The sequence below is a fragment of the Pimephales promelas genome, chromosome 15 (assembly GCF_988280905.1).
Source record: "Pimephales promelas chromosome 15, fPimPro1.hap1.1, whole genome shotgun sequence".
Lineage (NCBI taxonomy): Eukaryota > Metazoa > Chordata > Actinopteri > Cypriniformes > Leuciscidae > Pimephales > Pimephales promelas.
Genome location: NC_142783.1, coordinates 21,708,568 through 21,736,393, shown reverse-complemented (window position 1 = coordinate 21,736,393; position 27,826 = coordinate 21,708,568). Strand labels below are relative to the sequence as shown.

At 38.0% G+C, this 27,826-nt stretch overlaps 2 protein-coding genes across 6 annotated transcripts; one reads left to right on the top strand and one right to left on the bottom strand.

The window, feature by feature from the left end:
- Positions 1 to 943: 943 nt before the first annotated feature.
- Positions 944 to 14,525, bottom strand: rlf (RLF zinc finger). 2 transcript variants are annotated; one of them, XM_039652563.2, is made up of 9 exons: positions 14,310 to 14,525; positions 8,597 to 8,751; positions 8,354 to 8,435; positions 7,420 to 7,555; positions 6,930 to 7,132; positions 6,684 to 6,820; positions 6,217 to 6,358; positions 1,841 to 6,129; positions 1,494 to 1,682 (listed from the first exon to the last, which is right to left on the bottom strand). In XM_039652563.2, exons 1-9 carry the CDS (start codon positions 14,523 to 14,525, stop codon positions 1,643 to 1,645), a joined length of 5,400 nt encoding a protein of 1,799 aa, XP_039508497.2. In that variant the 3' UTR covers positions 1,494 to 1,642. The 2 variants fall into 2 exon arrangements, with proteins under 2 accessions (XP_039508413.2, XP_039508497.2); XM_039652479.2 differs by having other exon boundaries at positions 944 to 6,129.
- On the top strand, positions 14,467 to 27,476 carry aftphb (aftiphilin b). Of its 4 annotated transcripts, none has more exons than XM_089120355.1 (11): positions 14,467 to 14,586; positions 15,120 to 15,327; positions 19,592 to 20,966; positions 21,092 to 21,234; positions 21,546 to 21,666; positions 21,874 to 21,930; positions 22,341 to 22,439; positions 23,284 to 23,314; positions 25,384 to 25,476; positions 25,934 to 26,051; positions 26,180 to 27,476. In XM_089120355.1, the coding sequence occupies exons 3-11, from the start codon at positions 19,632 to 19,634 to the stop codon at positions 26,310 to 26,312; spliced, it is 2,130 nt and encodes a 709-aa protein (XP_088976481.1). In that variant the 5' UTR covers positions 14,467 to 14,586; positions 15,120 to 15,327; positions 19,592 to 19,631; the 3' UTR covers positions 26,313 to 27,476. The 4 variants fall into 4 exon arrangements, with proteins under 4 accessions (XP_088976481.1, XP_088976479.1, XP_039508785.2 ...); XM_089120353.1 differs by lacking the exon at positions 25,384 to 25,476 and adding an exon at positions 18,427 to 18,523; XM_039652851.2 differs by lacking the exon at positions 25,384 to 25,476.
- Positions 27,477 to 27,826: the final 350 nt, after the last annotated feature.

Sequence of the window (27,826 nt, the reverse complement as noted above, 5' to 3'; positions counted from 1 at the left end):
TGTCGAGTTATTATTCTTACTTCTATGTGTAGTATAAATAATCTCTCGATTTGTCCATGCTTAAACTGCGACCTTAACCATGTAATACTTTCATTCACAGACTAACGTTACATTTGTTGTGGACGAGATTACCACGCTTATCAAACAAATAAGTATTTACTACTCCAATGTGTAGACATTAAGTCAGTATTTAACTATAAATTCAGTTACTTTGATTGCATGTGTAAACATTTTATAAAATGTTTATGATCAATATATTCATTGCAATAATCATGTATTATGGGGTCTTTTGATTACAGGCTGTTGAAAGCACCAACACAACAAAATCAACCAGTGGATGTCAAACATTGTAGAGTCAAGTCTGAGCCAGCTGACTAAATTAGGAAAACCTTTTAAGTACATAGGTATGGTAACAGGCAATTTAAACAACAATAATACTTCGGTTAACAAACCTGTTTTTTTCCCAAATCCACTCTTTGCACACTGCCAGCTCGAGTTTCTGGGACAACACTAAAGATGGTAAGACATGTAAGAACGGGCAAGTACTTCAGATTTCATTTCTTACTTTAAATACTCCAATTATTATCGAAAAATGTATACATATTTTTTTAATGACATTGATTTATTTTCCACAGGGAGCTGCACAATACGGTGAGAGAATAAAACCATATACAGCATAGTTAGTGTTTTTGGGCTTGCCATCTGAGGATGAATATCAACATGTAGGCCTATCTCCTATTCAAAGATTTCTGAAACTTTTTGAAAGGCTCATAAACAAGCAATGCTGTCCCTATTCAATTTTGTATCTTGAATACATTTATTTCCAATTCTAAATGTCTATGTATTTTCATAGTATATATAAAACCAACTAAACTTAAAATGGATCCTGTTGAGTCATTTTCAGCTATGGGTCTGATGTGTAAACAACACAAGTAATAGAATATGTATTTTCAAAATCTTTTTTGTTCTTTTTTTATTTGACCTTATTTACAGATATAAACATTCACAACTTAACAATCAAGGTACCTAATTCTGGCAGAAAAAAACCAAAATTGTATCAATAATATAAAAAATACTATGAAAGTCTCTCAAATAAAAAAGGTGGACAAGAGTTTTACTGCCTTTTTGCCCAGCAAAAGTTTATGCTTTAGTTTCAGAGGGTAAGAGATCAAGAATGGAGGCAAAGGACTTTGGCCTCTCTAGAACCACCACAGGCTTCAAGAACTGAAGCTGTTTTATAGCTTGGTCGCCACAGCCCGCTAAAGCCCTCTCCAAAATCAGACGGAGATTCTGGATAGAGGTACACTCTCCTTTAGAGATCAAGTGCCTCAGAGGGGATGACCGAAACTTGCGGCTTCGAGAGATGGGGGCTCCTCTCTGAGTGTTTTCTTTGACCGAGCAGTTCCGTCTGAAACAATCTCTGCGTCGAGGTGGATCAGGTTTGAGACAAGGATTAGTAACTACTGCAGCCCACGGCTTTTCACATTTGATCTCCTCCTTCTCTTTAATGAAATTCAAGAACGAGGACTCAAAGCCCATAGGTTTGTAAGTTGCAATGTCAAAAGTTCGTGGTGCTAGACTGTGCTCTACAGGATCCTTTGGGTTTGGCGAAAGAGGGACTGGCGGTGGTGGTTCGGAGAGTTCATTCCTCCGTCTGAGGGGCTGCCGAGTTGGGGTGGGAACTGATATGGAAACAGTAGAAGGAATGTTAATAGATTTACTGTCTTTATCAGAGGGTTCAAATGAACTTTCATCAACAGCAATTCTGAGAGTAGAGGGTGGTGAGAGGTCAAGTGGTGGAGGTCGAATAAGGGGAGGTGCTGTTAACTCAGAGTCTGACCTGTCTTTGTTGCTTGGACTCTCCTCAGAAACAGGCTCTTCAGGGTGCCCGCTTGACTTCGGGGAGCCACAGAGCAAACCTTCAGCTGCAGTAAGCAAACTTGTGTCGGGGTGTTGCTCCCCTGAAAACTCAGTTACTTCATGTCCCTTTGATTTGTTTTTGATTGAATGGAGGCTCATTGGCAGTGACTGGCCACCTGGGGTCGCAGGCTCAGACTGATACTCCATCTTGAGGACGCCATTTGGAATCCTTGTTAAATCAGGTATAGCAGGCACAGCAGATTTTTTTTGTATAATCTCTTCTAACTTTTCTGCAGTGTAACATAATTTGTCCTTATTATCAGTGAACTGTCCGCGTGTAAGTTTGTGAACCGCAATATAATGTCGACTCAAACTACTCATTCTAGTTACAACAGAGTCACAGTTCTGTAACATGCAAGGAAAGGCTACAGACAGGCAGCGGTCTTGGCACATCTGCAAAGCCTCCTCGTGTGTTCGGAAGACAATCTGGTCAAATCGTTTTTTTTTTTTGATAGTTTGTGTCTTAGGTACCCTGTCCAACATCTCCTCTGCATTTCCTTCAATGGACTCAAAGTTCTCCTCAGATGGAGCGATTTCCTGGTCCTCTATGCAGCATCTCAAAGGTTGCTTGAGAGGCAGCTTTTGGGAATCTTTCGTTGCCTGGGAAGAAGGCGAGATGATCAACTTCGTTTGGCATCCACTATTTGACTCTTTTTTAGGTGTACTCTGGAGTCGCACAACAAGGGAATCAGATGGATCACAGTGCCTATAGAACACATGCTTTTTAAAGCTCATTTTGAACTTGCTGTTCACAGAGGTGGCAGCTGGATTCAGTGGAGTGGGGTTCTGGTGAAACTGATTTGTGTGACGCAAGAGGCTGCTTTTGAGATGGTACGACTCATTGCAGTTAGCATAGGTACACTTGAACCTTGGTATGGGCTCCTCTGATGAGGTCATCTGTCTTTTTGGTATGTTCTTAGATTTGCAGGACACTTTTGATGTAATTTTCTTTCTGTTGAAGTTGTGCTCTTTACGGTAGTGTTTAGTAAGACTAGACAAGTTGTTAAATTGCTTATCACATCCTTTGTGTTCACATGGGAAGCACAACTGTGAGCGGTTATAGTGATGCACTAACTGAAGGTGGCCAACAAGGGCATTCTGATTACCGAAGGCAGCATTGCAGTTTTTATGCACGCAATGAAAGGGTTTATTGTATTTAGTGAGGATGTGGCTCAGATTCCCTTTTGCTACCAAGCGACGGCTTCCCCTAACATCAACTGCTTCGTGGTTTACATCAGCATCAGTTTCAGAAGGGACTTGCCTTTTCTCTTCAGATTTAACTTGTCCATTTTTTCTATCTAGTTTTCTTTTCCACAACTGATAATCTTTTTTTTGGCATCTCTGTTGCCAAAGGTGTTTGTCCCGTATTTTGGTTTTAATGTCATCCATCTTCAAAGATTGTGACTTCTTCCTGTTCCTCATTTTAGATGACAACACAGGTGCTTTATCAACTAGTCTCCTTTTAAAACTGCAGCTCATCTGCTCAACAATAGCTTTATTCATGTGATGCATCTGTATAAAGTGGATCTTCAATTCTTTTTTGTTTCTGTAGCTCTTGGAGCAGAGATGGCACTTGAAAGGCTTGAATATTTGAGATTGAAACACATCCATCTCTTTCACCGCTACCTCAGAGTAACCATGAATCTTAATGTAGTGCTGCATTAAAGCACGACTAGTAGCACTTTGGTAGTGGCAACTCTTAGCTTCGCAGGTGTAAGGTTTGATTGTAGCCTGCACAAGGAACTCACTTTGGGGTTGATTGTTCCCCAAAACAGAATCTTCAGTGACATCAGGTGTTTTGAGAGGCTCAAGTGTTTCAGATTGAAACACCTCCATCTGTTGCACTTTCTCCTCAGAGTATCCATGAATTTTAATGTAGTGCTGCATTAAACCACAACAGGTAACGCTCTTGTAGTGGCAACTTTTGGCTTCGCAGGTGTAAGGCTTGGTTGGGGGCTCGCTTTGCGGTTGCTCCTTCTCAGAGTCTTTAATGTAGTCATGTGTTTGTGGCAATTCGGACTTGCTTGACAGCCTCTTTGAATCACTACTCACTACATGAGATCTCACCTCTTTTTTGTTGTTAGCTGCTTTGGCAGGTGACCTTGCATTCAAGGTAGGTGTGCAAGTGCTCTGTGAATTACGCATTGCATATCTAGTGCTGGGAGAATTAAGGCTTAGTTGACTTAATCCAAGCATGATTTCGGTAAATGCTTCACAGAGTTCCACATTTGAAAGTGTTGCATCACAATCTACAGACTCAGGAGCAGGCGAGATATCCTTTTTGTGATTGGATTCCTCTGTAGATGCCTTTTTTGGAGTCTTATCCTGGCCACTTTGATGCAATTCATTGGCTTGAGTCTTTGAATGTTGTTCTTGTACTTTCTTCTTGCAAAATGAATCCTCCTCGTTAAACTCACCTGAATGAGCAATTTTTAAGTGCTTCTGGAGTTCTCTTGCAGTAGTGAAAGTCCTTTTACACTTTTTTAAGCCACATGTAAACTTTCTCCCATCAAAGCAAACAGCAACGCACGTCAACGAGACCTTAGATTCACTGTTCGCCAAGAGCTGTGAAGAACTTGAACCAACCTTTTGGACACCATTCTCTACTTCTGCCTTTGACCCAGAACCCAAGTCACTTTCTACAACTGGAAGCAAGAGTTTCATTCTCATTTTTCTCTGCGTCTCAAAGTCTTTCTCAGTGAAAGTGATGTCATGAGTGGCCAAGTGCTGTAGGAATTCCCTGCGAGAGTAGAAAAAGTTTTTGCACCCTGCGCTGGTACAAGTGTAAGCTGCATCGCGGAAGTGCTGCGCCTCATGGTGGTAGAGCTGCCCAAGGTCACAATAAGAGAAACTGCAGCCTTTCAACTCACAGCTGTAAGACAAGCGGAACCCATGACTATGCTTATGTGCTATAAGTTCATTGGTGGTATCAAAACGGGCACCACATCCTGTGACTACACATATGTAAGGATCATCTCCATAATGGACCCACCGGTGCTGGCGATGGTGATAGGCTGTCATGAAGGTCTTTCGGCAGAAAGTGCACTTCTCCCGGCGGTCTTTCATCTCCAGATAATGTTTCAAATTGGGGTCTTCACTACCATGCTCATTTTTTATGTGTACACCCAAGTACTTAAAAAGTTTAAAATTCCTTGAGCAGTTAGTGGCTGGACACTGGTAAACATCACGATCCTGTAACTTAAAGTATGCGTTGATGTAGTCAAATGTAATATAGTCATCGTCTACTTGCTTATCAGGCACACTGGCAGCTTGCTCTAATATATGTTCTAATACAACAGGGTCATGGGTGGACTGATAGTACATGGCAAGAGAAGGGTCTAAAGGAATTTGACCAGGCTCTAGCTCATCCAAACTATCCTCCTTGAAATAATTTTGCAGGTCCACCTTCTTCTTCACTTTTTTCTTTTTCCAGTGACCCTTTGCAGGAATTTGAATGTGTTTTTTGGAGTGGAGCGCAAACTCCTTTTTACTTTTAAACTTTTGTAGACACACAGGACATGTCCACATGTCATTTTCCATGTGTTTTCTGGCATGGTGACAGATTCGCGTCTCCACCACTTGTTTATGGCATATCTGGCAGATAAATTTAGCCTTCTGATGCATGTCGGATTTCTTAGAGACGTCTTGAGAGTCTTTTTTCTTTGAGACTTTTTCTCCCTTTTCCATTTCCGTTTCTTCCACTCTCTGTTCTTGCTCAGTGCTGCTAAATGCATTAACCTTACATTCATTTTCTCCCTCCTTCCCAACGTCTTCATTCAAAACTGCTCCAAGATTACACAGCTCCTCGGGTGCTTCTTCATCCTCTACTTCTTCCTCAGGTTCCAGCCCCAGTAACTGAACACAGTAGCGTTTCAATGTCTTCCAGTCCCAGAATTCAGGGTCAAATGGCCAATGTGCTTTCAGAGAAAGTAAAAGCTCGCAACGCAGAGAATTTGGAATAATGGCATTCTCCTCATCATATTTTTGATCAGGGCGTGTGTAGAGCTCCTCAAGGACATCAAAGGCTTCCTGGGCAGGACTTAAGAGGAATTCTGTGAGTTGACAAGCCCTTATCACCTCCAGATCTTCAGGCAGGAGACAGACAATAGCTTTGCAGACCATTGTTTTTGCATCTACGTCATCTTGCTTTGGAAGCCGAAGAGCCTTCACACATAGGTCAACTGACACTGCTAGGCCAAGCTGCATTGCCTGAAAAATACAACAAACAAAAATTCAGAAAAAGCTTAGTGTACATTAAAGGGATAACCAAATGAGGAAGAAAACATGTCTATTTACCTCTGTCTGAATCACACGAATTAGGAATAGGAGATGGTAGATAGTCCTGGCAATGGCTGCAAACTGGAGACACCGTTCAATAAATGATTCAAGGGACACATCAATTCTTCTCTGCAGTTTGCTCCAAAGGAGGGTTAACTCCCTGACAGACATCATAGAAAATAAAGCTTCATTAGAGAAGACATCCAAGCAAACAATTACACCCATTTATGGCCTTCACGCCAAAATATATCTGTGCACCCTAGTGTTGCACGATATACCAGACAGTACTAAAAATGTATCACTATACCCTGCAGTAAAAACGGTACGATTGCTCATTTTATTAGCACAGATACACAATGTGCATGCCAAATTTTTTGTTCTCTCATATTTGCTGCTTTAAGATATTGACACTTTAGAGCAATAAAGAAACATGCATGAATGAAAAATCAGGATGTGCTTGATTTTTGGTTATAAAAGGTCCTCACCAGGAACAGTACAAGCTGTCTTGCTGTAGCTGCTGTGTAAAATATGTAGTGCACAGGATGAAGGCTGTGCTCTCATCCCCCTCAGAATCCATGTTGCAAATAATGTCCAGGACATCTTTTGCATCTATTCTAGAAATCTTATAGACAAAGGGAGAGATGATAATATAATTTAGTTTAGTAACAAACACACCATGATGAAGTTCAACCATATCAGACACAATCTTTAAGTAAAACTGTATACTTTACCTCTAAAATAGCTTCCTCACCAGGCAGCATCTGGCACAGTTGGGTGACAAAGGTTTGGCGAAAAGTGGACTGACTAGGCAGGAGGCTACAGTTAGCACAGGCTTTGTTGAGGATCAGTGCTTTCTCTACCTCCCCTACTTTTTCCAAGTGTTTGATCCGCATTTCCATAAAACCTTCTCCCTCCAAAGCAAGATAGGCATTCACTGTTCCAGAGGAAGGCAATGGTAAATAAACAGCTGACTGTGTTTTAATGGAGATATTAACATTGTTGTAAGGTCTGACATCACATACTTTATTAAAAATCCCTTAAACTGGTTAAACTTCAGTTTTTACTTTTAGATATTTTGTGTAATAAAATGTCAGCTGGTCCACATCTCTCAATAAACCAAAAATAAAACTTTCAATCAAAGAAAACGAAATGACATGTTGAGATAGTTAACCCATATTGTGGGCACAATGAACAAAACTGCAATACTATAGTGTTACTCACCCTCATCTGGGTCAGTGGGCTGACCGGTAAGAAGCGAGACCATGACAGGATTATTCCAAGCTCCACCTTCACCTGTGATGTTCAGAAGGGCATGCAAATCTGTACTGCCATACTGCAGCATGGCCTCATGGGCCGCCTGTAAAGAGCACAACCACACATTGAAAAATATATAAAGTCTATAGCATCTGCCTGCAAATAGTTTCCAGAAACCGCACACTGAATGTTAGATCAAATGCTACTGTCTTTTTTTCTGTATTGTCCAGGGTGACTGTACTTGCTATACAGATTCCCACTGAAAAATGTATGTCCCATATTTTCTGTTCAGTACACAAACAGTACAAGCCTGTCTTAGCTCACTGAACACCAGTACACACTGTCTGCGACAGGGGTCTTTAATAGGGGACAGGCAACATTTGGCGGAACTTTATTAAAAAGTCAAACCATAAATGGCAGGCCCTTTCAATAATTATAAATACATTAAAATAAATGCAAATTAATATATTAAGAAAACCATTTATTGTACAAGTACAGTGAGATTTTGTACATCCAAATTATTATTTCAGTGGCTTTATTATGCTGTATGCATCATGAAGCATGTAAATACATAAATATGCTACCATAGAGTTGTAACGGCGGTACACAAACATGACGGTTCGGAGCAACAGGGGGAGAAAACTAAACATAAAATTGCATCTTCTTTATTAATTTATTTTTATTTTTAATTTTTTTTTGTACAAATTTATGCATGAAAACGAATACACCGAACCGTGACGTCCGTGATGTATACATTTACAGTTACACCCCTACTACATATAGGTCAGCCTTTAATTCTTTAAGGATCCATAAATTTTTAATCACGCCACATGCCACTTCTATTCAGTCTGAATTAAACTTTTGATCTATCTTGGAGAACAAATTCATTGATATATCTTACCTGAACTGAACCATGAAACTGCAGCCAGGCATCCATCGGTATTTCATTTTGAGGCACAGACAACAACAATTCAAGGCAACTCCTGCAGATGATCACAACATTTGGAAATAATTCTGTCAACATAGTTTTAAAAGGTATACTGTTTTTTTAAGAACAAGTGAGCCAGCAGACAACTTGACAAAATTTAAATTGTGTTTCTGAATGTGTATGAAAATAAAAAATGATCCTAAAAATAGCACTTACAATGCAAGTCTTTTGAGCACAAGGGTAACATTGGGGGAGTCGCTTGTGAGATATGGCCTGGCAGCAGCAAAACAGTTGATTGATAGACAGTAAACTTCCAATAGAGGCAATCCGTGTTCCACTGAATTCCTGCTCCCAGCGTAATGCATTAGAACCTACAAGAATAACCAAATAAACAAGATCATAAAAATAAGCCATTTTAACACCACACTCAAGTCAAGTCCAATTTACTGCTCTTCAGAGGTCCAACGGATATTAAAAAACACAAGTATCTTTGAAGTTTCTATTCACCTTTTTTCAACAGTTATCTGGGAGTAAGATCAGTCAACTCAGAAGACATTCTTAACAGAGCGTCAAATCGACAAGTCCGCATGGAAACAGAAGCATTTATGTCGATTTACATTTCTACATTTCTATTTACATAGTCTAAATCGCAAACAACTGGGTGGTTGGTTGTGTAATTTTTTTATTATTATTATTACTGTGAACAATTTTAGTTTAACAATTTGAACTAAAAAAAATTTTTTTTTTCCTAAAGCCATTTTGCTTCCACATCAGACTAAAATATCAAAATATTAAAATTCCACATCAGACTCAATCCTCAAATATTCGCTTTTATTTTCATGTATTGCTGGATTAGGGAGATTGTGCAGTCATGCATCAGCTATCCTTTGAAAGTTATGAAGAAAGAAAAAAAAAGGTTCATTTTGTTTTTATCTGTGATATAATAAAACAATCGAACCGGAAATTGGCAACTGGAGTCGTTGTTATGGCAGCGCACATTGTTTAGAGCAGAATAAGGTGAATATAAAAATATCTGTGGAGTATTTTGAGCTAAAATGTCACATGCACACTCTGGGGACATCAGAGACTTATTTTAGATCTTGTGAAAAGGGCATTATACCACCCATTTAAAACTTTATCGACTAAAATAACTATCTTCGGGCAAATAAAATAAATAACAAATAAAAATCTTACCAACCACAAACTTTTAAATGGTAGTATATTATGCTTAAAAAAACAAGACCAAGGTGGATGAGGCCTGACTTTTGCAGAGTGCTGACAAGGGTCTTTTGAGAGCCTGGCTCTAACATGTTGTTAGCATACTGTCTTTACCAAAAACCTACGGGTCCACACAAGGGAGGATGTGATGAGAAACCCCAGATACAACACTTCCACAGCACTCCATCTGTGCTGGGATGCTCTGATTGGACCTTAGGGATGGAAGCAGATGTAACTAGAGCACAGAGCAACTCCAGATAGCCTCATCATTCCTGATGTAGCCAACACAATCAAACTCTCCTTTCACAAACATCAAGCCTCAAGGATGTTAAATCCCAGCTGATACCTTATTATAGAGAACAAGCAAGGAAATGCCATATTTAACCTCTACGACTAAGATTAGGAGAGTATCCCTCTGGGTAACTGGGTATAGCCCTGTTAACAAGTGTCAGCCCAGAGCAGCTGGGATGCTTTCTTCTGAGACTATCACTTGAGTGAAGAAAAAAAAATCGTTGTGTTAGATCATTATTCAGCTAATGTCAAAAAAGCCTAGCAAATAGTAAAAAGTACAAAGTATAGAATGACAATAGCAATTTGCAGTTTCAGAAGACTATAAAATTTACCTCATTGGATTCAAACTAACAAAGGCACTGTTCTAAAACATTTAGAGCTTGTCCACTTCAGACCACTTCCAAAGGTGTATCGACCGGATTGCTTTAGTGTAGACGCTTAAGTGATTGAATGGGTTCGAACAGCCACAAAAGACCGCCAACTCAGCCTTGTGATTTAATGCATAAACATTATGGGAAGCATGCTAGCCAGACAGGATTCAAACTTTATTGGCGTTAAGACCAAAGTTTGGTTTGAAGATGAAAACGTACCAAGCACAATGTTCTCTCACCATTCCTGATTTCTATCACACACACTCACAGCGCTGAAAATGGTCTTGCAACTGTTTGCAGCTGCATATGTTTTGCCGTCTTGTCCGGGCATGTTCATATGAAATGGCGTGAGCTTATTTTGTCCATTAGATCGAAAGAGCTGAAAAAACCCATACATTTACCCACCCACAGACACTGCCCTTTGAAAAAAATCAGGACAGAAGTGGTTGTATTAACGAATTACACTTTTCTGTGAATAGAATATCAAACTGGAGATCACTAAACTGCAAGCTTACCGGTGTTTTCAGAAAGCCAGCGATTTTATCCACGGTGAAGAGATCGTGTGCACATGCTTGGTAGGTTGAGAAAAAGTAAAACGCTCATTACCGTTTTGAACAAGTTTGAAGCTCTGATTGAGGGATTATTTTGTTCCTCTGAGGGACAGATTAAACTTTCTGCTAGCCTATATATATTTATATATTGTTTTAATTAGGCTAATTTCAGCAAATTTCCACTTTGTTGTAAACGCTGTTCTTGTATTCAAATTAAGCGAGGTACACTGCTGAGCACAGGCTGCAGAATTGATAGAGAAGCAGCTGTATCGATACTCGTATCGACAAGAAGTATGCCCTAGCAGACAGGTAGTTTGTGTGGAAAGTGATATCCGTCAGGAGTCAGGACAGAGTCCTGCTGGATCGGTTGCCACAGCAACAGTGAAGCTGAGGAAAAGAGGCTGAGCTGAGATTCAAATGTAGTCTCCTAAATGGGGCCTCTAGGTTCCCAATGGGATACTTTTAATGTGCTTGTTATGACCAAATTACACGTTCAGCACCAACACTGAAAATTTTGCATTATGGTGTTATAGACACACACACAAAAAAAGTCTTTGCATGATTGACATGTGCTGTCACAAATAACAGTTTTCAATCTTTAACCATGACAACAACAACAAAAGAAAAACGCAATGCGTAATCATTTTAACATAGCCGGTACCGCAAAATATTTTTATAAAGGTAAACTTTTTTCAAACTGAAAAGAGGCCCCTGAAACCCTGGCTCATTAATCTATCAGACCAATTTTTTGTTCATTGTCTGAATTTTGTGTATTGTCTGAATGCAGTTTGCATTGAATATTGATGCGAGAATGTTCCAAACATTCAAAAAACCCTTTTAAACAATCAAACTTGGTTAGTGTTGCGATTATGGCTTGTTAATACTAGCATGTATTGCAATACAATGCACTCTGAGTTCTCTTATGTTGACATTTGCATAATCCCGAATCATTTCTGCCATTACATTACAACATTAATCATGATGACAAAAGGTGAAGCTTTTTCAATGCAAGATAGAACAAGGAGCATAATACATAATACACTACCATTTAAGTTTTTTGAATTAGTCAATTTTAGGGTCATGTGATAATACAGAAAACAGTAATATTATGATATATTACAATATATATAATTATTTTATATTTTATTAAAAAATAATATAATTATTTTTTTCATGTGATGGCAAAGCTGGCCAAAGAACCATATCTTCAGTGTCACTTCAGTGTAATAATCCTTCAGAAATCATTCTAATACGCTGATTTGGTCCTCAAGAAACAATTGCGCTTTGTAAAATTGTGGAAAACATGATACATTTTCTCAAGATTTTTTGATGATTTTTTTTTTTAAATTTGAAATAGAAATCTTTTCTATCAATGTGAAAGTCTTTACTTTTTTATATAATTACATTGACTTCCTTGATACATTAATTGAGATTAATGTACTAACAAGAATAAAGGTACAGTAAACAATTTCTGGGAAGAGCTATACATTTATATCAACACCGCAAATAAACTATTTATTTTGTGTATATATTTTTTGAAAGTCTGTTTTGTGTGTGTGATGAAAAGTAATTGTGTTTCACACAGTCATTGCCTGTGGCCATGTCCACACTAATATTTTTCGTTTGAAAACGTATATTTTTCTCTCCGTTTTGGCCTTCCGTCCACACTGAGACGGCGTTTTAAGTCAACAAAAACGTATCGTTTGGAAAACGCTGTCCAAAGTGGATAAATTTGAAAACGCCGTTTTCGCGTTGTAGTGTGGACAGTGAAACCGGAGGTATTTCAAAACGATGACGTAAGTTTAGTCATGTGATCCATGTAGTACCAATAGATATTCATGTTTATCAGTATTGTGCCTGTTATGTTATTAATTTTTACACTGTTGCTAAAATATGTTACTTTCTATGTTACTTAATATGTGCTATTCTTCATAGCACAGTACTGCAAAGATGACAGATAATGTACTTACATTTGCTGTCCTGTGGCAAAACAGACCTGCTGTCCTTGCGTTTTAGACCAAACATATGATGACTGAATGCGACCTGGACGCATCAGTGATGGTGAGATATTTTGCTAAATAAAATTATCCTATTATTGTGCTATAACATTATTATTTATTTTCCCATCTGTATCATCTCAGTGAGCTTTTGTGAAGTTTCACGCATGCGCAGTAAAGTGAATTTAGAAATTTCTCATCCACACTGAAACGTCGGAAAATGCCTGAAAACGCTAGTGTGGACGGAGAGCATTTTTAAACGAAAACCCCGTTTTCAAATGTCTCCAGATTAATGTGGACGTGGGGGGGGGGGGGGGGGGGGCACAGAGGTTGCTTTGTTTTAGCTCGATACGTGAGTAACATTGGTTTTGCTATCTTTTAAAGAACAAAGATATGCTGTTGTAATTGCTGAATGACAGTCTGATCTCTGATGTGCCAGTCATGTTGCATTGCATGTTATGTTATTTTGGAGGCCAAGGAATGAAGGCAAGGCTGTGTTTCTCATCAAATATCTCATCAAATTTCAACAGTGTTTCGCTTACTGCACCTTCAATACTCAATACAACATGACTGAAATTTGCCTTAAAATAGTATTTTCAAATCAAAATATTTGAATTAAACATAAAAAAATATGTTTAATAAAAAGATCAATAAAATGTTTCCACTAAACACTTAGTGGAACATACACATACACTGTTCCCTGGCTGTGAACTTTGACAGGCAGTACTGGAGTGCAATTACAGAGTAGCCTAATTGTACTCAGGTCTTATATTAAAAACAGTATCATGATTGATATCTTCATGACTTATTACAATAGTTATACAATATCAATAGAATAGTATTACAATATCATCAATATCTTATTACAATAATTTTTAAGAGGGCTGGTTCCAAAAAACAACAGTGTGAACGAAAACTGAACTGAAACCGAATCATAAAAATAGATCTCAGTGTGAATGCAAAGAGGTCTGAATTTAGACTCGAGGAAACACGTGACATCAAAGTTGGTAGAGATGAGACCAGACCATGCACAAGATAAACAACCGAGCCCCACCCCACTAACGTGCTGTACCCCGGTTCAAGATATACCTGTTATTCAAACAAAACATGGAAATGCCGTTTCAGCAGGCCCTTACAACCAAATCGCTAATACATGATCTTACAGATCATAGATCCGCAATCGTAAACACAAACTTATATCCGCATATACGGGGGGCATGGGGAAGCGTGCAACACACTACCCACAGTATTAGCCAACTAACGTTAAAAACAACCTATTAGAAAATGAAACTTAAAAGCTTGCATCGACTCTTATTTTGCTGGTCATTGGGCGTGCATGCCAACACAATTCGCTTGTAATTAGGCTCACTAAGCGGCCCACGCTTTAAGATCACATCAACGCATGGTCGGTTGCATCTGGTTAGCTAACGCCAGCCGCCACAGCTCTGAAATGTTGCACATAAACAGTTCGCATGCATGCAGCGTTTTCGGCTGCGCGTACCTGGCAGAAGTTGTTGCAATACTCCGTGGACGATTCTTCAGAAACGTCTTGCTGCCGAAGTTCGGCTTCGAGTTGCTGAAGGGTGGCTTGCAGACCCTCCATAGCGAAGAATGTGTCCTCGTCGAGCAGCAGGCTGTGTCGGCCGCTCCAGTCGAGCTCCGCTTCTGCGTTCTCATCCGCCATGTTCACTGGCAGCCACGGCGCGTACGCACACATGCGGTCATGTGATGGTGAAGGGCCTCCTGCTCCAGGTGGGACGGAAGACGGAAGACGAAGGGTACTGGTGCAACATTGACAGCCCTGCCAATAAATATTTATCGTTATTTTTTACAAATACAGGTGGACTTATACAGATACATTTATATGTTTTTATATTTATTAGACATGGCATGAAATGGACTAGATTCCTCAAGCATATTCAGAATTTAGTATGTTTGGGACTAGATTATGGTTTAGTATTAATTATAATCATCTTAAATCCACTTATATTAAATAAACATATTTGTTTGATCATTTTCTTTCACTGACGTGGGTGCAGGGTTGAACAGCATTATTTGACGGACAAAAATACAATTTTAACGGGGGTTACAAACATGAATTTTAAACTACCATTGGTAATTCATTTCAAATAATATATAAATGAAACATCTAATATGTCTTACAAAAACATGGAATTTAAAACATAACCGTAACGGCTATGTTTCTGTATTCTATTATAAGATTTATTTTTTATTCCATCTATCTGTATTCATTGTTGTCTCGTGTCGTGCATAGACATCATGGTGTCGTGTCTCTGCTCCGTACCAACAGGGGGTGGTAGATCACTCTTTATGATCTTGCATAGTGATAAAGGTCCCTGGGTCTCCGGTTGCGTATTGTTGGACACGGAACTCCGGATGAGCGCAGAAACTGGCAGTGAGAACCGGTTTAACTTTACCTAGACAAGACGAGACGAAACTTGTCCTCTCGCTGAACAGGTTGAGTGTCCGTCATGGTCATCCATAGCGTATAGGTGAAGGTAAGAAGAATCTGCTGCATGCATTGTTGTCAAACCACTTAACGTTAGATTTCACGACAGTAGCGTCCAATGACCAATTTTGTTACTTCGTCTATGGCAGTACACATTTTTCCATTGGTGTTAAAGCTTTGTCCTGTGATGTTGTTCTGAGGCGTTGAGTGGATTAGAAACCTGACCGGCTAATGACAGCCGTCTCGTGTCATAATACCAAAACAGACGTTGACAGCTCGTTCAAAATACTTCCTGTTGTCGAGGTGCAAGTGAAAGGTATACATTTTTTTCTCATCATGGAACAGAATGTTAGTCGTAGTCCTTCACTGTCGTTATATGAAGAAAAGATACAATGAACGCAAGTAGTGACTGTCAGGCAGGCAGTCATCTTTTACGTTTATTGCCTCTTCTTTTTTTTCTTTTTTTTTGTAATCGGATTAACAGCAATTTTTTTTTTTGTTCCACAGAAGAAAAAGAAAACAGTCTTCAATTTGCAATTTTGAAAGCCATACACAATATCTGCCTGTTTATCTCTGTCTGTTTATAAAGCTTGAGGGCGAAAGCCACCTGATTTGCATTATCGTGGTATCTAGATGTTTATATTATGTCCATGTCTACTCAAAGGCATTACACAGGAGGCTTTTCATTGGCATTATATTTATAAACAGTCATTTATGCATTTGCCTTCACATCCATATTTCGGTTCTACTTTATATAAAGTGTCTTCAACTACTATGTGCTTGTGTCAAAAAAAGTTAAATACATGGCATTTGTGTTCATGTTGTGAACACTTACCCCTAAACCTAACCTTAATCCATGTAGTTACCTTATATTACCCAGTACTTTCTTAGGTAAATACACAAGTACAGGCAAGTGTAAGTGTACAAAATAAATTGCAACTCAAAACACATTTGCTGCTGTCAAGGTGGGATATGGGTAAGGTTAGGGGCAGGTTTAAAAAAAAAAAACGAACCGGATTGTTGCTTCTTACAACACGGAGCTTCTAAAGCTAATACCCAGAGCGCCCACTCAGCTAAAACGGCAGTTATGGGGGCATATTATATATTATGGGGGCGAGACAACAGCTAGCTGTCTAAAACACTATTAAGGTGAATTTAAACAATGCCTAAATGCATCTTTTTGTCATGTAAGGGCCCTGTTCATGTTGAACAGATATTTTACCCATAATTGCATTTTGTGTTTGTTAAGAGGCACAAAGACACTCTTTATGAATATGCCCCCATAACTGCAGTTTTAGCTGAGTGGGAGCTCTGGGTATTAGCTTTAGAAGCTCCGTGTAGCACCAGTTTTTTTTTTCTTTTTTTCTATAGACGGTCCTCAAAGGTATAACAATCAAGATTGACTTAAAAATTGCCTTAATGACTTAAGAAAAGAGTTCTCATTTAACACTATACAGCAGTCTCCAATATGAAAATAAAAGCTGTTCTGTCAAGTTGCTAAAATCGGCACTATTTTTCACAGCTAGTAGATCTACACATTTATAATCTATAATCATGTGACAGTTGGTAACTCAAAATAGAAAATTTGTATTAGGCTCTCAGAGTTTAATGAACACTTAGAGAAACTTATAACATAAGATAGTGTAACTAAACAAGACCTTCATGTGACCCGTATACACTACCGTTCAAACATTAGGGGTCAGTTTAAATGTGTTTTATGCTCTCCGAGACCAAGACTGCATTTTTTTAAATCAAAATACAGTAAAACAGAATTTGTGATAGTTCTACAATTTAAAATAGTAGTTTTCTATTTGAATATATTTTAAAATGTAATAATTTAATACTGAGAAAAAGCTGAATTTTCAGCAGCCATTACTTTATTCTTCAGTGTTACATGATCTACCAGGAATCATCCTTTAAAAGTATGTTTGGTAATGATTATTAATATAATAATAATTATTGTTAATATTATTGTGTGAAACCCACGATATAAATTGTTTAGGGGTCTTTGATAAATAGAAGTAATTATTTATATTTTAGAACATTATAAATGTGTTTAACCATCACTTTTGATTAGTTTAAGTAATCCTTGCTGAATTAAAGTATTCATTTATATCCCACCCCCCACCCAAACCTTTGAACTGTAGCATATACTGTGGTTTTTGTGTGTGTTTAAAGAGGGTACACAAACTTGTAGTCAAGTTTAAAGTGCACTCTTACCTACACGTAAACTGTACAGAAGCTCTTTGATTCTGGAAAATCACTGTCTGGAAATTTCCCTATACAGTAGATGTCTTGTTACACAAGCACAAAAGTACACTGATGTGACTTTGGGCCAATATAATTTGAAATAGTTTGATTACTAGCCCATATACTGGAGTATTTTGTTTGCCTTAGGCAAGCAGACACGCTCACATACACATGCACACTGTGTAAATGCTGATATGTCCTCTTTGAAGGGAATGTAAACTGATGAGGAAACCCAATCCACTTCCTTTGTACTCTGAGACAAACAGCACAGACTCCGAGTTGGAGTCCAAACACTGAAGGACAAAAACTCCATGCATCTACTGCCTAAAATTCAGATTTAGCCCAATCCACCATTTAAATGTTTTTTTGAAAGGAAAATAACTAGGATAGTTGTCCAGCACCATCCACAAAACCAGTTTGGGGGGATTTTTTGTACCCCCATGATCAAACTGGAAAGACTGCTGTGGTCATACAGAGATTGACCAGTCTATGTTTGTTTCGAACAAAAACATTAGGTTACATTTTTATGCTAAAAGTCATTTAAGGATTTTTAAAAACGTTTTTTAGGCAATATACTCACTTTATTTCATAAAAAGGAAAAAAAAACTCATTCACTGTAGTAATTTTAATCACTTTTGATGAAATTGAAGTCTGGTGTCAAAGTGGTTCTGTATAATTACCTTCCAGAACTGTCTTACACGATTGCGTTCCCAAACAGCAGTCATCTTCCTCGGAAATGCGTTTTTTGTTTTCGTCTGTACGCTCTGAGACTCAAGTAATTTATTACATATGAAAATAATTATGTACAATGGCTTCTCCTACATTTGTGTATTCATACCTGTCTTGTTTGGCTCGATTGAATAAAACTCAAGTTCGTTTCCCCCACTTGGTGTGGCAGGTGTGAATACAGCAACTAAAAACTTGGGTGCGGACCAAACAACTATACTGAGACTCAGCTGAAGAGGTGGTCTTGGACCAGTTTCAAACAAACCCTGGTACGGTTCGAATCTGTCCGATGAATGGATGACCTTAGCACACATGTGGTTTTGTTTACAAATGTTGGTTCACATGCAAAAACGGCAGTGTGAAGCGAACCACACCAAATAAACAAAAATCAACATTGTATTTGTTTCGGACCAAAGCAAGTGAACTAGTGAACTTTCCTGGTGTGAATTATATTTAGTGCCAATTTACCTGGAAGTGATGATTTTGTTCTCTTCGACTCATGGAAAAGCTGCTTTATTCGCAAATGTTTTATGTGATATTCCCATTTTGTGCATAAGTTACAGTCGCATTTTTGGATGGAAACATAGCTAGAATAGTATTGTATGTTGTCAGAAACTAGAATCAAGAAACATAAACCTACTAAAACTAGTGAAAAGTGAATTTGCATATTTCCACTATTATTGATTTTCCTTATTGCACCACTGTTATACTCTACACCAGGCAGGGTAATGAATCTGTAGACAAACAGTTAAATATTAGTAGCTGTTTTTACTTTAACCATCATGTGAGACCTGTCAGATCCTTTGATCCTAGTCAATAATTGCAGGTCATTTTGGTGCTTATGCAAGCTAAGAAGTGTTTACTTCTTTAAACTGGGCTATTATAAGGGCTTATAATTCAGAGGAGGAAAAGAAACATTCCTAAACAAAGAGAGCTGATACAGTTCTCTTAAAAAAATTAAATGTAATTTTTTTTTGTTTCAATTCAAATATATATAAATATATATATATATATATATATATATATATATATAAATTTCAAAATCCAGAAATATCAGAAATGTACTGCTGATGCTAGTGAATTTGGCTGTTGTATTATTTGCTCTTAGCATTTCATGGTGCAGATGTGTATAAAATGTCTAATTATAATATCTAATAAGGTGCGTGTCTATGCTAATCAAAAGAGGGGATTGTTTCGGCTAAATGGGGGGTCAGTCACTGTTATTATATTTTTTTTTTTGCTGGATGAAAGCGAATTTTGTTCTTGACCAATAATGATAATAAAACATTCTCAAGTTTTCTATAATTGTTTTTGTCTTTTCTCCCCTTTTTTTCAAGGGGTGTGTGTGCATGTGGCCACAGGTGGCGCAAGAGGACCATGGAGCCCGATGTCATCCGTCTGTACTCTTCCTCTCCCCCTCCACTGGATGAGGCTGGAGAGGAAGAAGAGGAGGATGAGTTTGGTGATTTTGGTGAGTTTGGGGGTTTTGATGGCGGAGGAGTGTCATCCAGTTTCAGCTCCTCAGACATCGACACGCCCACAACATTCAACCAATCAAACGCGCTGGATGAATCTCCACCTGACCTGTACATCAAATCTATACAGAATGTCGCTGTATCAGGGAAGAGTGGATGGGCTAACGAGAGAAAAATGGTAGGAGAATCAATTAGCAGTGTCGAGAAAACAGAACAGGAATTATCTGAGACGGTCACAAATTTGTCATCCTTCGATCAGAAGGCACTCTCTGCTGAACATGGTCAGAACACTCCCTCGATACTTCCTGATGTCCGAATCAGCATTTCAAGTGATGGACACGTCCTCAGTAATGGATACAGTGAGTCTTGTGCAAATTCAGAGCTGGACAGAGCTCTTTCCACCTGCTTACAAAGCACGGACACTGAAGTACACTCTGGACTGGACGTCAACGTAGTTGATGTGTTAGTTGGAAACCAGCTGATCAACAAAACGGACAACCTGCCTGATTCAAACAATCACTCATCCCATAAAGAAGCATCTGAACCTGAAGAGACGGAAGTCAGACTGGAGGTTTGTGGCGACTCCAAGTTGTTTAGTTGTAGAGATGCACAAGAACCTGAAGGTGAGCATAAACAAACGAAGAACTTTGTTGTTTGTGGTCAACATGAAGGGTCTGTGGACTGTGATGACATAGCCGAAGCAGAGACGGCCCCCTCCATGGATGTAGATCTAATCTCTGACACTCAGATAAGTGGAGACACAAGGGAAATTCATAGATCGTTTGCAAACACGGCGAACAAGGATTTTGGCGCTTTCAGAGATGCATCTCAGGGTTTCTCGGACTTCAGCCGGACTGAATCTATAACACAAGAAGGATTTCCTGAATTTGTCACAGCGATGTCCAGGTGCTCCACGGATGATGAGTTTGGTGACACGGACACCCTGAAGGACTTCAAGGAGGACGACGAGCTGGCTGAGGAAGCAGCGTGCGATGAAGGAGCTTTTTGTTCTGAGCTGCCTCCCAGTGACAGTTTTGCCGACTTTAGTGCAGCTCCATTTGGAGGAGTGGAGGAGTTGCAAGACAACTGGACTGCATTTGGACCCAATGAAGGCACAAAAGTGGATCAGGATTCATGGGCCACATTTGGGGAGGAACAGACTACTTACCTGGGTAAAGAAGAACTAGATGTTGAGACTTCAACATCGCCCTCTAGTGGTGACCTCCAGGGTAGCACTGTGAGTCATTTACATGTTAATCATTATTCATGCAATCCATTTTTGTTAAAATGAATTGCAGTTTGATTGACGGATTTTAAAACATAAAATGTAAATGAACTCCAACCTGAGTTTTCATCTCACAGGCTGAGTTTTGCTGCAAATTACAGCATCTCTTCAGAACCGCCTTCCCTTTAGATGTCCATCCTGATGTCAGCGGGGTCACTGAGGTTCTGCCCCTCCACAAATTCCTGCAGGCTCAGAATCCTCAGGAGCAAAGGGCACAGGAGTAAGAGTCTCATCTTGACTACAAGCTTCTAAGACTTTTTTGCACTTATTTCCAGAATATAGTCGCATATTTGAGCTTGCTTGTATGAAAACCTATCCTCACTGTAGAAAATAAGTCTTTATATCTCACAATTGTGACTTCATTTGTTGTAATTGTGACTTAATATATGTAACAATGCGACTATATTTCTTATTTGAAACTTGATCTCTATTTTTTAACCTGAGGCGGTTTCTATTAATAGGAGTTAAAATATATCCTGTGTGTTTGGTTCGACCAGTTCCTGGGAAATAACTTCATTTTAATTTCGGCAGGAATTCATTGGCCTTGTGGTGCCACCTTCAGGAGATCCACAGCAGTCATGGCCTTAAGTTCAAGTGGGCAGGTTCCCATAGTAACAGAATTCTTCTGGATTGCCTAGGAATCAGGAATATTGTGAGTTCTTGAAAGTACATACCTCATAGACATGCAGTATTGTTGATTACAGCTGGTTTCTCTCTCATGTGAAGTATATTTCTAGTCAGTAAACATTGATAAATAAACAGTCACAGGGTTTAGTTGTGACTAATTAGTACTAACTTTTTACTATTCCTTTCTTTTTAGTGATTTACATGATTGATTTTTTTTTTTTCCCTCTAATAGTTGTTCACTGGAGACAAGCAGCAGCCAGTGATCGTGCCTATGTTTGCTGCTGGACTGGTGAGTGAAGCCCTAAACCCCAAAAAGCAAAAACATAATATTGTGAAATATTATTACGGTTTACAATAACTGTTCTCTATGTTAACATATTTTAAAATGTAATTTATTCCTGTGAGATGGCAAAGCTGAATTTTCAGCATCATTACTCCAGTCTTCAGTCACATAATCCTTCATAGTTCAGTCATTCAAATAAATTATGCTGATTTGCTGATCATTAAGCATTTCTTATTATCAGTTGTGATGATCAATGTTTTAATGAAAAACTGTTTGTTTTATCAATAGACTGTTTAAATTAACTTGTATTCTTGATGAATAAAAGTCTTAATATTTTTGATACATTAGTGCGCATCATACTTTTTGTGATTTTTTTTTTTTTTTTTTTTTCACCAAGCATCTGTCCCTCTTCTCAGGGAATGCTGGAACCCACCAAAGAGTCTCAAAAATCTCCAGCCTCCCCTGCACTTTCCCCTTCTGTTTCTGTGGAGAGTGGAAATATTCCATGCACTCAGGTGAGAAGCGCAGAGATGCACATGGATATTAGTTATCTAGATATAAAGATGCCGATATATTAATGATGATCTAATCTTCTTTCTGTAAATCTTGGACATTTTGTCACTATTAAAAGTTGATTATATGTACTTTGTATTAAGGGGTTGAACAACCAATTTTTTTTTAAATGAACATTTATGTGATTAAAGTCGAGTCGACTAGTCGCTGATGACGTCATTAATGATCAAATAAGACTTAACCTCAAGCTGAGTCTCGAACATAGGTTGCCTTGTGCTCAGCTATTGCATATGACACAGCGCTCCTACATAACAGCTTATTTTTATCAGTTTTTTTTGTCTTTGGTTCGTTATATGTTTAACAGATTTTTGCTCATTCTAAATGCAGATAAGGTAGCACAGTAAAGGTTTCATTTATATACATGCATTAATGAGAGAGACAATACATTTAAGTGCTACTTAATGTTTCTGTGTGCACGATCTGCAAGAGATATGCGAGAAATAGGCTACTGTCAGTGTGCGTGTTTTATAATGCAGCAGCGCATTAGTTTAGAACGGCGAATAACTTATGTGTACAAATATCTGTTTAAAACGTGCATTCACCTGATAAATTTTGACCATCTAGATGGTATAATCAAATATATTATGTGGAGTGCTCTCGGAGTATGCATTTATTTATTTGTCATTTTAACTGTTGGAAATGGAGCGTAAAAGTGGACTTGCCGTTGCGCCCTCTATAGGCCATGATCAGCGACTAGTCGTCGTCAAGCTCAAATCATCTTGGCAGAGTATTAAAGTCGACTACCCTACTTTGTATGCTTGCTAAACTACATTTGTTGTGCTGCAGGTGGCGTCCTCTTTGGCCATTAGTATTGACGGTACGTCTTTTCGCCGTGCCTCCTTCTCTAGAGTTCAAGAAAAAGCCACTCGCCACTCACGGCAGAAATCCTACTCCTGATGCTGTCTCGCTTATCATCCCTGTCTGAGCACTTCCTTACTCTCTCACCACACTCTTCTCTCCATTTTTCAAACTTCCTGTTTCCTTCACATGTCACACACCAGTGACACCACTTAGAAAAGTTTCTCTCCTGTATGTTTGTTTTATCAATGTTGATTTAACACCAAACTAGCATTTGCAGAACAGTTTGAAAAGTAACGGTCCAAATTCTATTTATAATCCAAAGAACAGGAAACTCTTTTCTTTTCCTCTTCTCAAAAGTGAAACACTATTCAGTCATCATTCAGCAAAGATACAAATCAGTTAATCTTAGATAATCAGTTCCCTTTCATATGTTAGTTTGTGTTTACGTCTTGCCTATCTCCTCTCTTGTTCTGCATCTGAAAGTCCATGTCACTATGTTGTCCACACTCATGTACACACAGAGGCCGAAGTGTACTACCTCAGATTATAAGTATGCAGCTTCATATGCAGTTGTTTATTACCTTGCCATTATATGCAAGACTTGAGATAAAGAGAACTTTACCCAATATTAAATACATTCTCAGTTGTGTTGTCAAAAGGACAACCAATTTAGTCCCTATGCACCAGCTACTGTCTCAGGTTTGACTAAAAAAGATATCTTTTTTGGAATAGCTGACCTTACTGCTGGTGCTTACTTGAAGCCATTGTGTAGCCCTCTTTGGCTAAGATTAAAGAGGGAACACCACCATATTTTCAAAGATTTACATACAGATGCTACTACTTACTGAGAGGCTGTTTTAAAATTATTTAATTAGGTGGTGATTTCTGTTACACAGTCTTTTAATGTATGATGTTGTCCTTTTTAGCAGTGAAACATTAATTAATGCACTTTTTTGACCAACTTAACTTGCAAAACTGTGATATACCACTTCTTCTCAATCTTGAGGGAATGTTCTGGATTCATTACAAGCTCAGTCAACAGAATTTGTGGCATTTGTGGTATGTTGACAGTTACAATTGATTATGACAGAAAATAATTTCAACTCATCCCTTATTTAATTTTTGTTGAAAATTTTTTATGTTTTTATATTTTGTGGCTATATTTTGTTTTTTAAGCTGTGTATTTTAAGGCTTCCTTCAATTGCAATCGCCTCGATATTTTAGCTTTTTATATTGAGGGATAAGTCAATTATTTTCAGTGATAATCAGCATTATGTCGCAAATGTCAAACTTAAATGGTATGAAGAAAATTTCTTTAACCAAAATTGTTGACCTTGAGCTCTATCTGGATAGTAATTTTTTCCAGTTATGTTGAACCAAGTGGTTATTAAATCTGTCAATAAATATATTACACGACAGTTCATCTCTTGCTTTCATCTCCAGTCTAATCTTTTCCTGCTTTGTCACTCCTAATAAAAGTTTTCTGGTGCTGAACTGCCTTTTCCTTTTCTTGCTCTTATGTACATGTGTACACTGTACAATTCAAAAGATTGGGTCTGTAAGATTTGCTGTCAAATTCAGAATTTATTTCAAAAATCAAAGTCAGTAAAAACTGTAATATTAGGCAAATTAAAACATTTAAAATAACTATTTTTATATTAAAATGTAATTATTCCTGTGATGGCAAAGCTAAATTTTCAGCAGCCACTACACTACTATTGTCACATGATCCTTCAGAAATCATTCTAATATGCTTACATTTCTTATTATCAAAATTTTAAAAAAAGTTGGTCATGCACAATATTTTTGTGTTTAATTCTTTGATGAATTGAAAGTTTAAAAGAACAGCATTTATTTGAAATATAAATCTTTTGTACCAATGTACAAGTCACTTCACTGTCACTTTTGATCAATTTAATACATCCTTGCTGAATAAAAATATTAATTTCTTTCCAAAAAGAACCCAAACTTTTGAACAGTAATATACTGTATATACTTGTGTTGATATATTGTGAATATCCTGAGCTACTAACAACACACTAACCCTCCATGTCTTGTTGTCATTGATGTGGCTCTCATGTGAAACACAAGATGGTGGAATCTCAGTGCTAAATTTGGACTATTTTGGGCCTGTGGATGAATGTAGCTCAGATAGTGAAAATGACACTCCACTACCAGGTCAGAACAGAAAGGGTTCCCCTCGACTGGCTTGCTGTGAAACCTTCTTTTCTTCCTTTTTCCTTGTGTCTGTAATTTCAAAATCAACTTTTTAGGGAAGCTTGTCATCTTTAGCATTTGTTCGTACTCTAGTGTTCTGTCCCTGATTTACGCTCTCTGGACTTGCTTACGGTATCTGCCAGTGTGAGTATCTCTGTTTTTCTGCCTTTAATCTAATGCACTATTGATAGTGTTTTGCTTTTATTTGTCTGGGAAATTCTTTAAGTCTTATGAAGAAAGGATAGTCTCGCATGAACTGATTTTACTGTTTCTGAGATCCTGTCTGTAATCTCATTGTCGTTACTGATGGTATAATGAACTGTAAGGTTTAAGCACTTTAAACAAAATGATAACTGAATGTGTGTGTGCATATTTGTGTCTCCTTTATTTTAGTTTTTATTTTTCGCCATTTATTTAGGTGTTGATCCAGAGATATATGAACTGACTACTGCTAAAATTGAAAACACCACTGGTCGCAACATTGCAGATGCATTTACAAAACTCATGGAGTCTATGGAGAAAACTACAACAGCCAGGTGAGATGCATGCACTGCATATACTTAGCATGCCATAACATGTTGAGTGCAACTACATGCCTGTTTACTGCTAGAGTGCTAGAAAGGTCAACGTCTGAGAAAAAGCTCTTTTTGTGTGTGTTTGACAGGAGGCCAGAAAAAATGGAAAAGACAAGCGAGGAAGCAGCAAAGGTCATCTCTCTTCTCCCTGACCTCTCCTTCATGCAGGCCAGGGTTTTAATGTTCCCCTCCATTCTAACTCCAGCAGCCAATCAAATATAACACGGTATCAGCCAATCACCTTTCAAAGATTTCAAAGTCATTATGGCATCATCATTTATTCAGTTCATAGACAGCTACAAAAAAACAAACAGATCAAGTCATTGTTTCTTCAAAAAAAAATCCCATTTAATATAAAAAAGTAACCTTTTAAAAGCTCCCTATTTCTCCACTCCTGCAGTTATTACAGGTTTTTTTGTTTAGGTGAATTGAATCGCCCTGTTATGTGTGAAAATGTTCCAGCAGAAAATAGACTCACCTGTCTTTTATACACAGTATTTAGAACAGTAGATTTACTGTTAATGTCTGATACATGTGTTTATGATTTTATTTTTGAGTGCTGTTTGTGAAAATGTGAGTACTTTTCACTCTGTGAAATGCAGAATTGCACATTTTACTACTTGAAATCTGAGCCTGTAAATCAGGAATGGGCAACTTTGGTCCTGAAGAGTCTCTCCTGCAGAGTTTAACTCCAGCCCTTATCAAACACACTCGAACAAGCTAATCAATGTCTACAGGATTACTAGAAAGCTGCTGGCCTGTGCATTTTTATCAGGGTTGGAGCTAAACTTTAGGAGCTAAAGACCGAAATTGCCCATTCCTGATTTAAGTCAATACTGACTCCTGGTTGCTATACACACACACATTAATATGTGCTTTTCTTTTTATTTCTCTGTATTGTTTTAAATGTTATTCAGTTCAGTACTTCCTTTAACTCATTTTGATCAATTTTTACGTTCTTGTACACTTTATTCAGTGTAGTACTGAATTGCCCTGATATTCTAACCATCCTTTCTTTTTTACTGCCTTTAGTTTAGTAATTTTATTTATTTTATTTTCCCACAACTGACAAGCACACGAGAAGATTATATCATTTAATTTTTAGAACTTCAATAAGGGAACTGCGTATGTGTGTGTCTGCTTTTTTTTATTTGTGATTTGTTTTTGTCTTATCAATGTCTTTTCACTGAATTATTTTAAAGGTGGATCTTTTGCACAATCTGGTATAATATGAATATACAGCAGTTCTATGACGTCTTAAAGAAATGATTGAAATAGTTTGTACTGTTCCTGTGGAAAAGAGTGTATAAAGGAATTTGTGTCTTTGTCTTCTGTTGTAAATTTGCATTTTGAAGTTTAACAATAAAAAGGCAGATAAACTAGTTATTCCCTTTTCAATGGTTTCAGTGTATAAGATTTGCCCGGTACTGTTGGTAGCCAATCTGAAATGTTTAGCTTCTTCTCTTGTGATTTATGTATCTGGAGGGAATTGCTGTTTCCAAGTGTCTATGTATTTTCTGTACTTTTCTCCCGTTTGTATACAATAATGCTACTATATCAGTTTATTTCTCAATCTTTTTTAATATGTTAAATCTTGTTCTTGCTCTCCCCTAGCCTACTTATCTGCTTTTTACATGCCCTTACATTATTTGTTGTGTCTCCGACTCCATGTTTCATGCAAATAACGTGTTACTCCAGAGTGCTTTTTCCCAAGAGGAAAACGACACAGCTAGACT

Bases quoted from the DNA above. Each gene is read 5' to 3' on its own strand.
- rlf (XM_039652479.2), bottom strand. From the start codon at position 14,525: ATGTGTGCGTACGCGCCGTGGCTGCCAGTGAACATGGCGGATGAGAAC. The intron at 7,133-7,419 runs GTGAGTAACACT...CCTCTGGAACAG, and splicing joins GCCCACTGACCCAGATGAGG to TGAATGCCTATCTTGCTTTG. The intron at 6,130-6,216 runs GTAAATAGACAT...TGTATTTTTCAG, and splicing joins TTCGTGTGATTCAGACAGAG to GCAATGCAGCTTGGCCTAGC.
- aftphb (XM_089120355.1), top strand. From the start codon at position 19,632: ATGGAGCCCGATGTCATCCGTCTGTACTCTTCCTCTCCCCCTCCACTG. The intron at 22,440-23,283 runs GTGAGAAGCGCA...GTTGTGCTGCAG, and splicing joins GAAATATTCCATGCACTCAG to GTGGCGTCCTCTTTGGCCAT. The intron at 26,052-26,179 runs GTGAGATGCATG...TGTGTTTGACAG, and splicing joins GAGAAAACTACAACAGCCAG to GAGGCCAGAAAAAATGGAAA.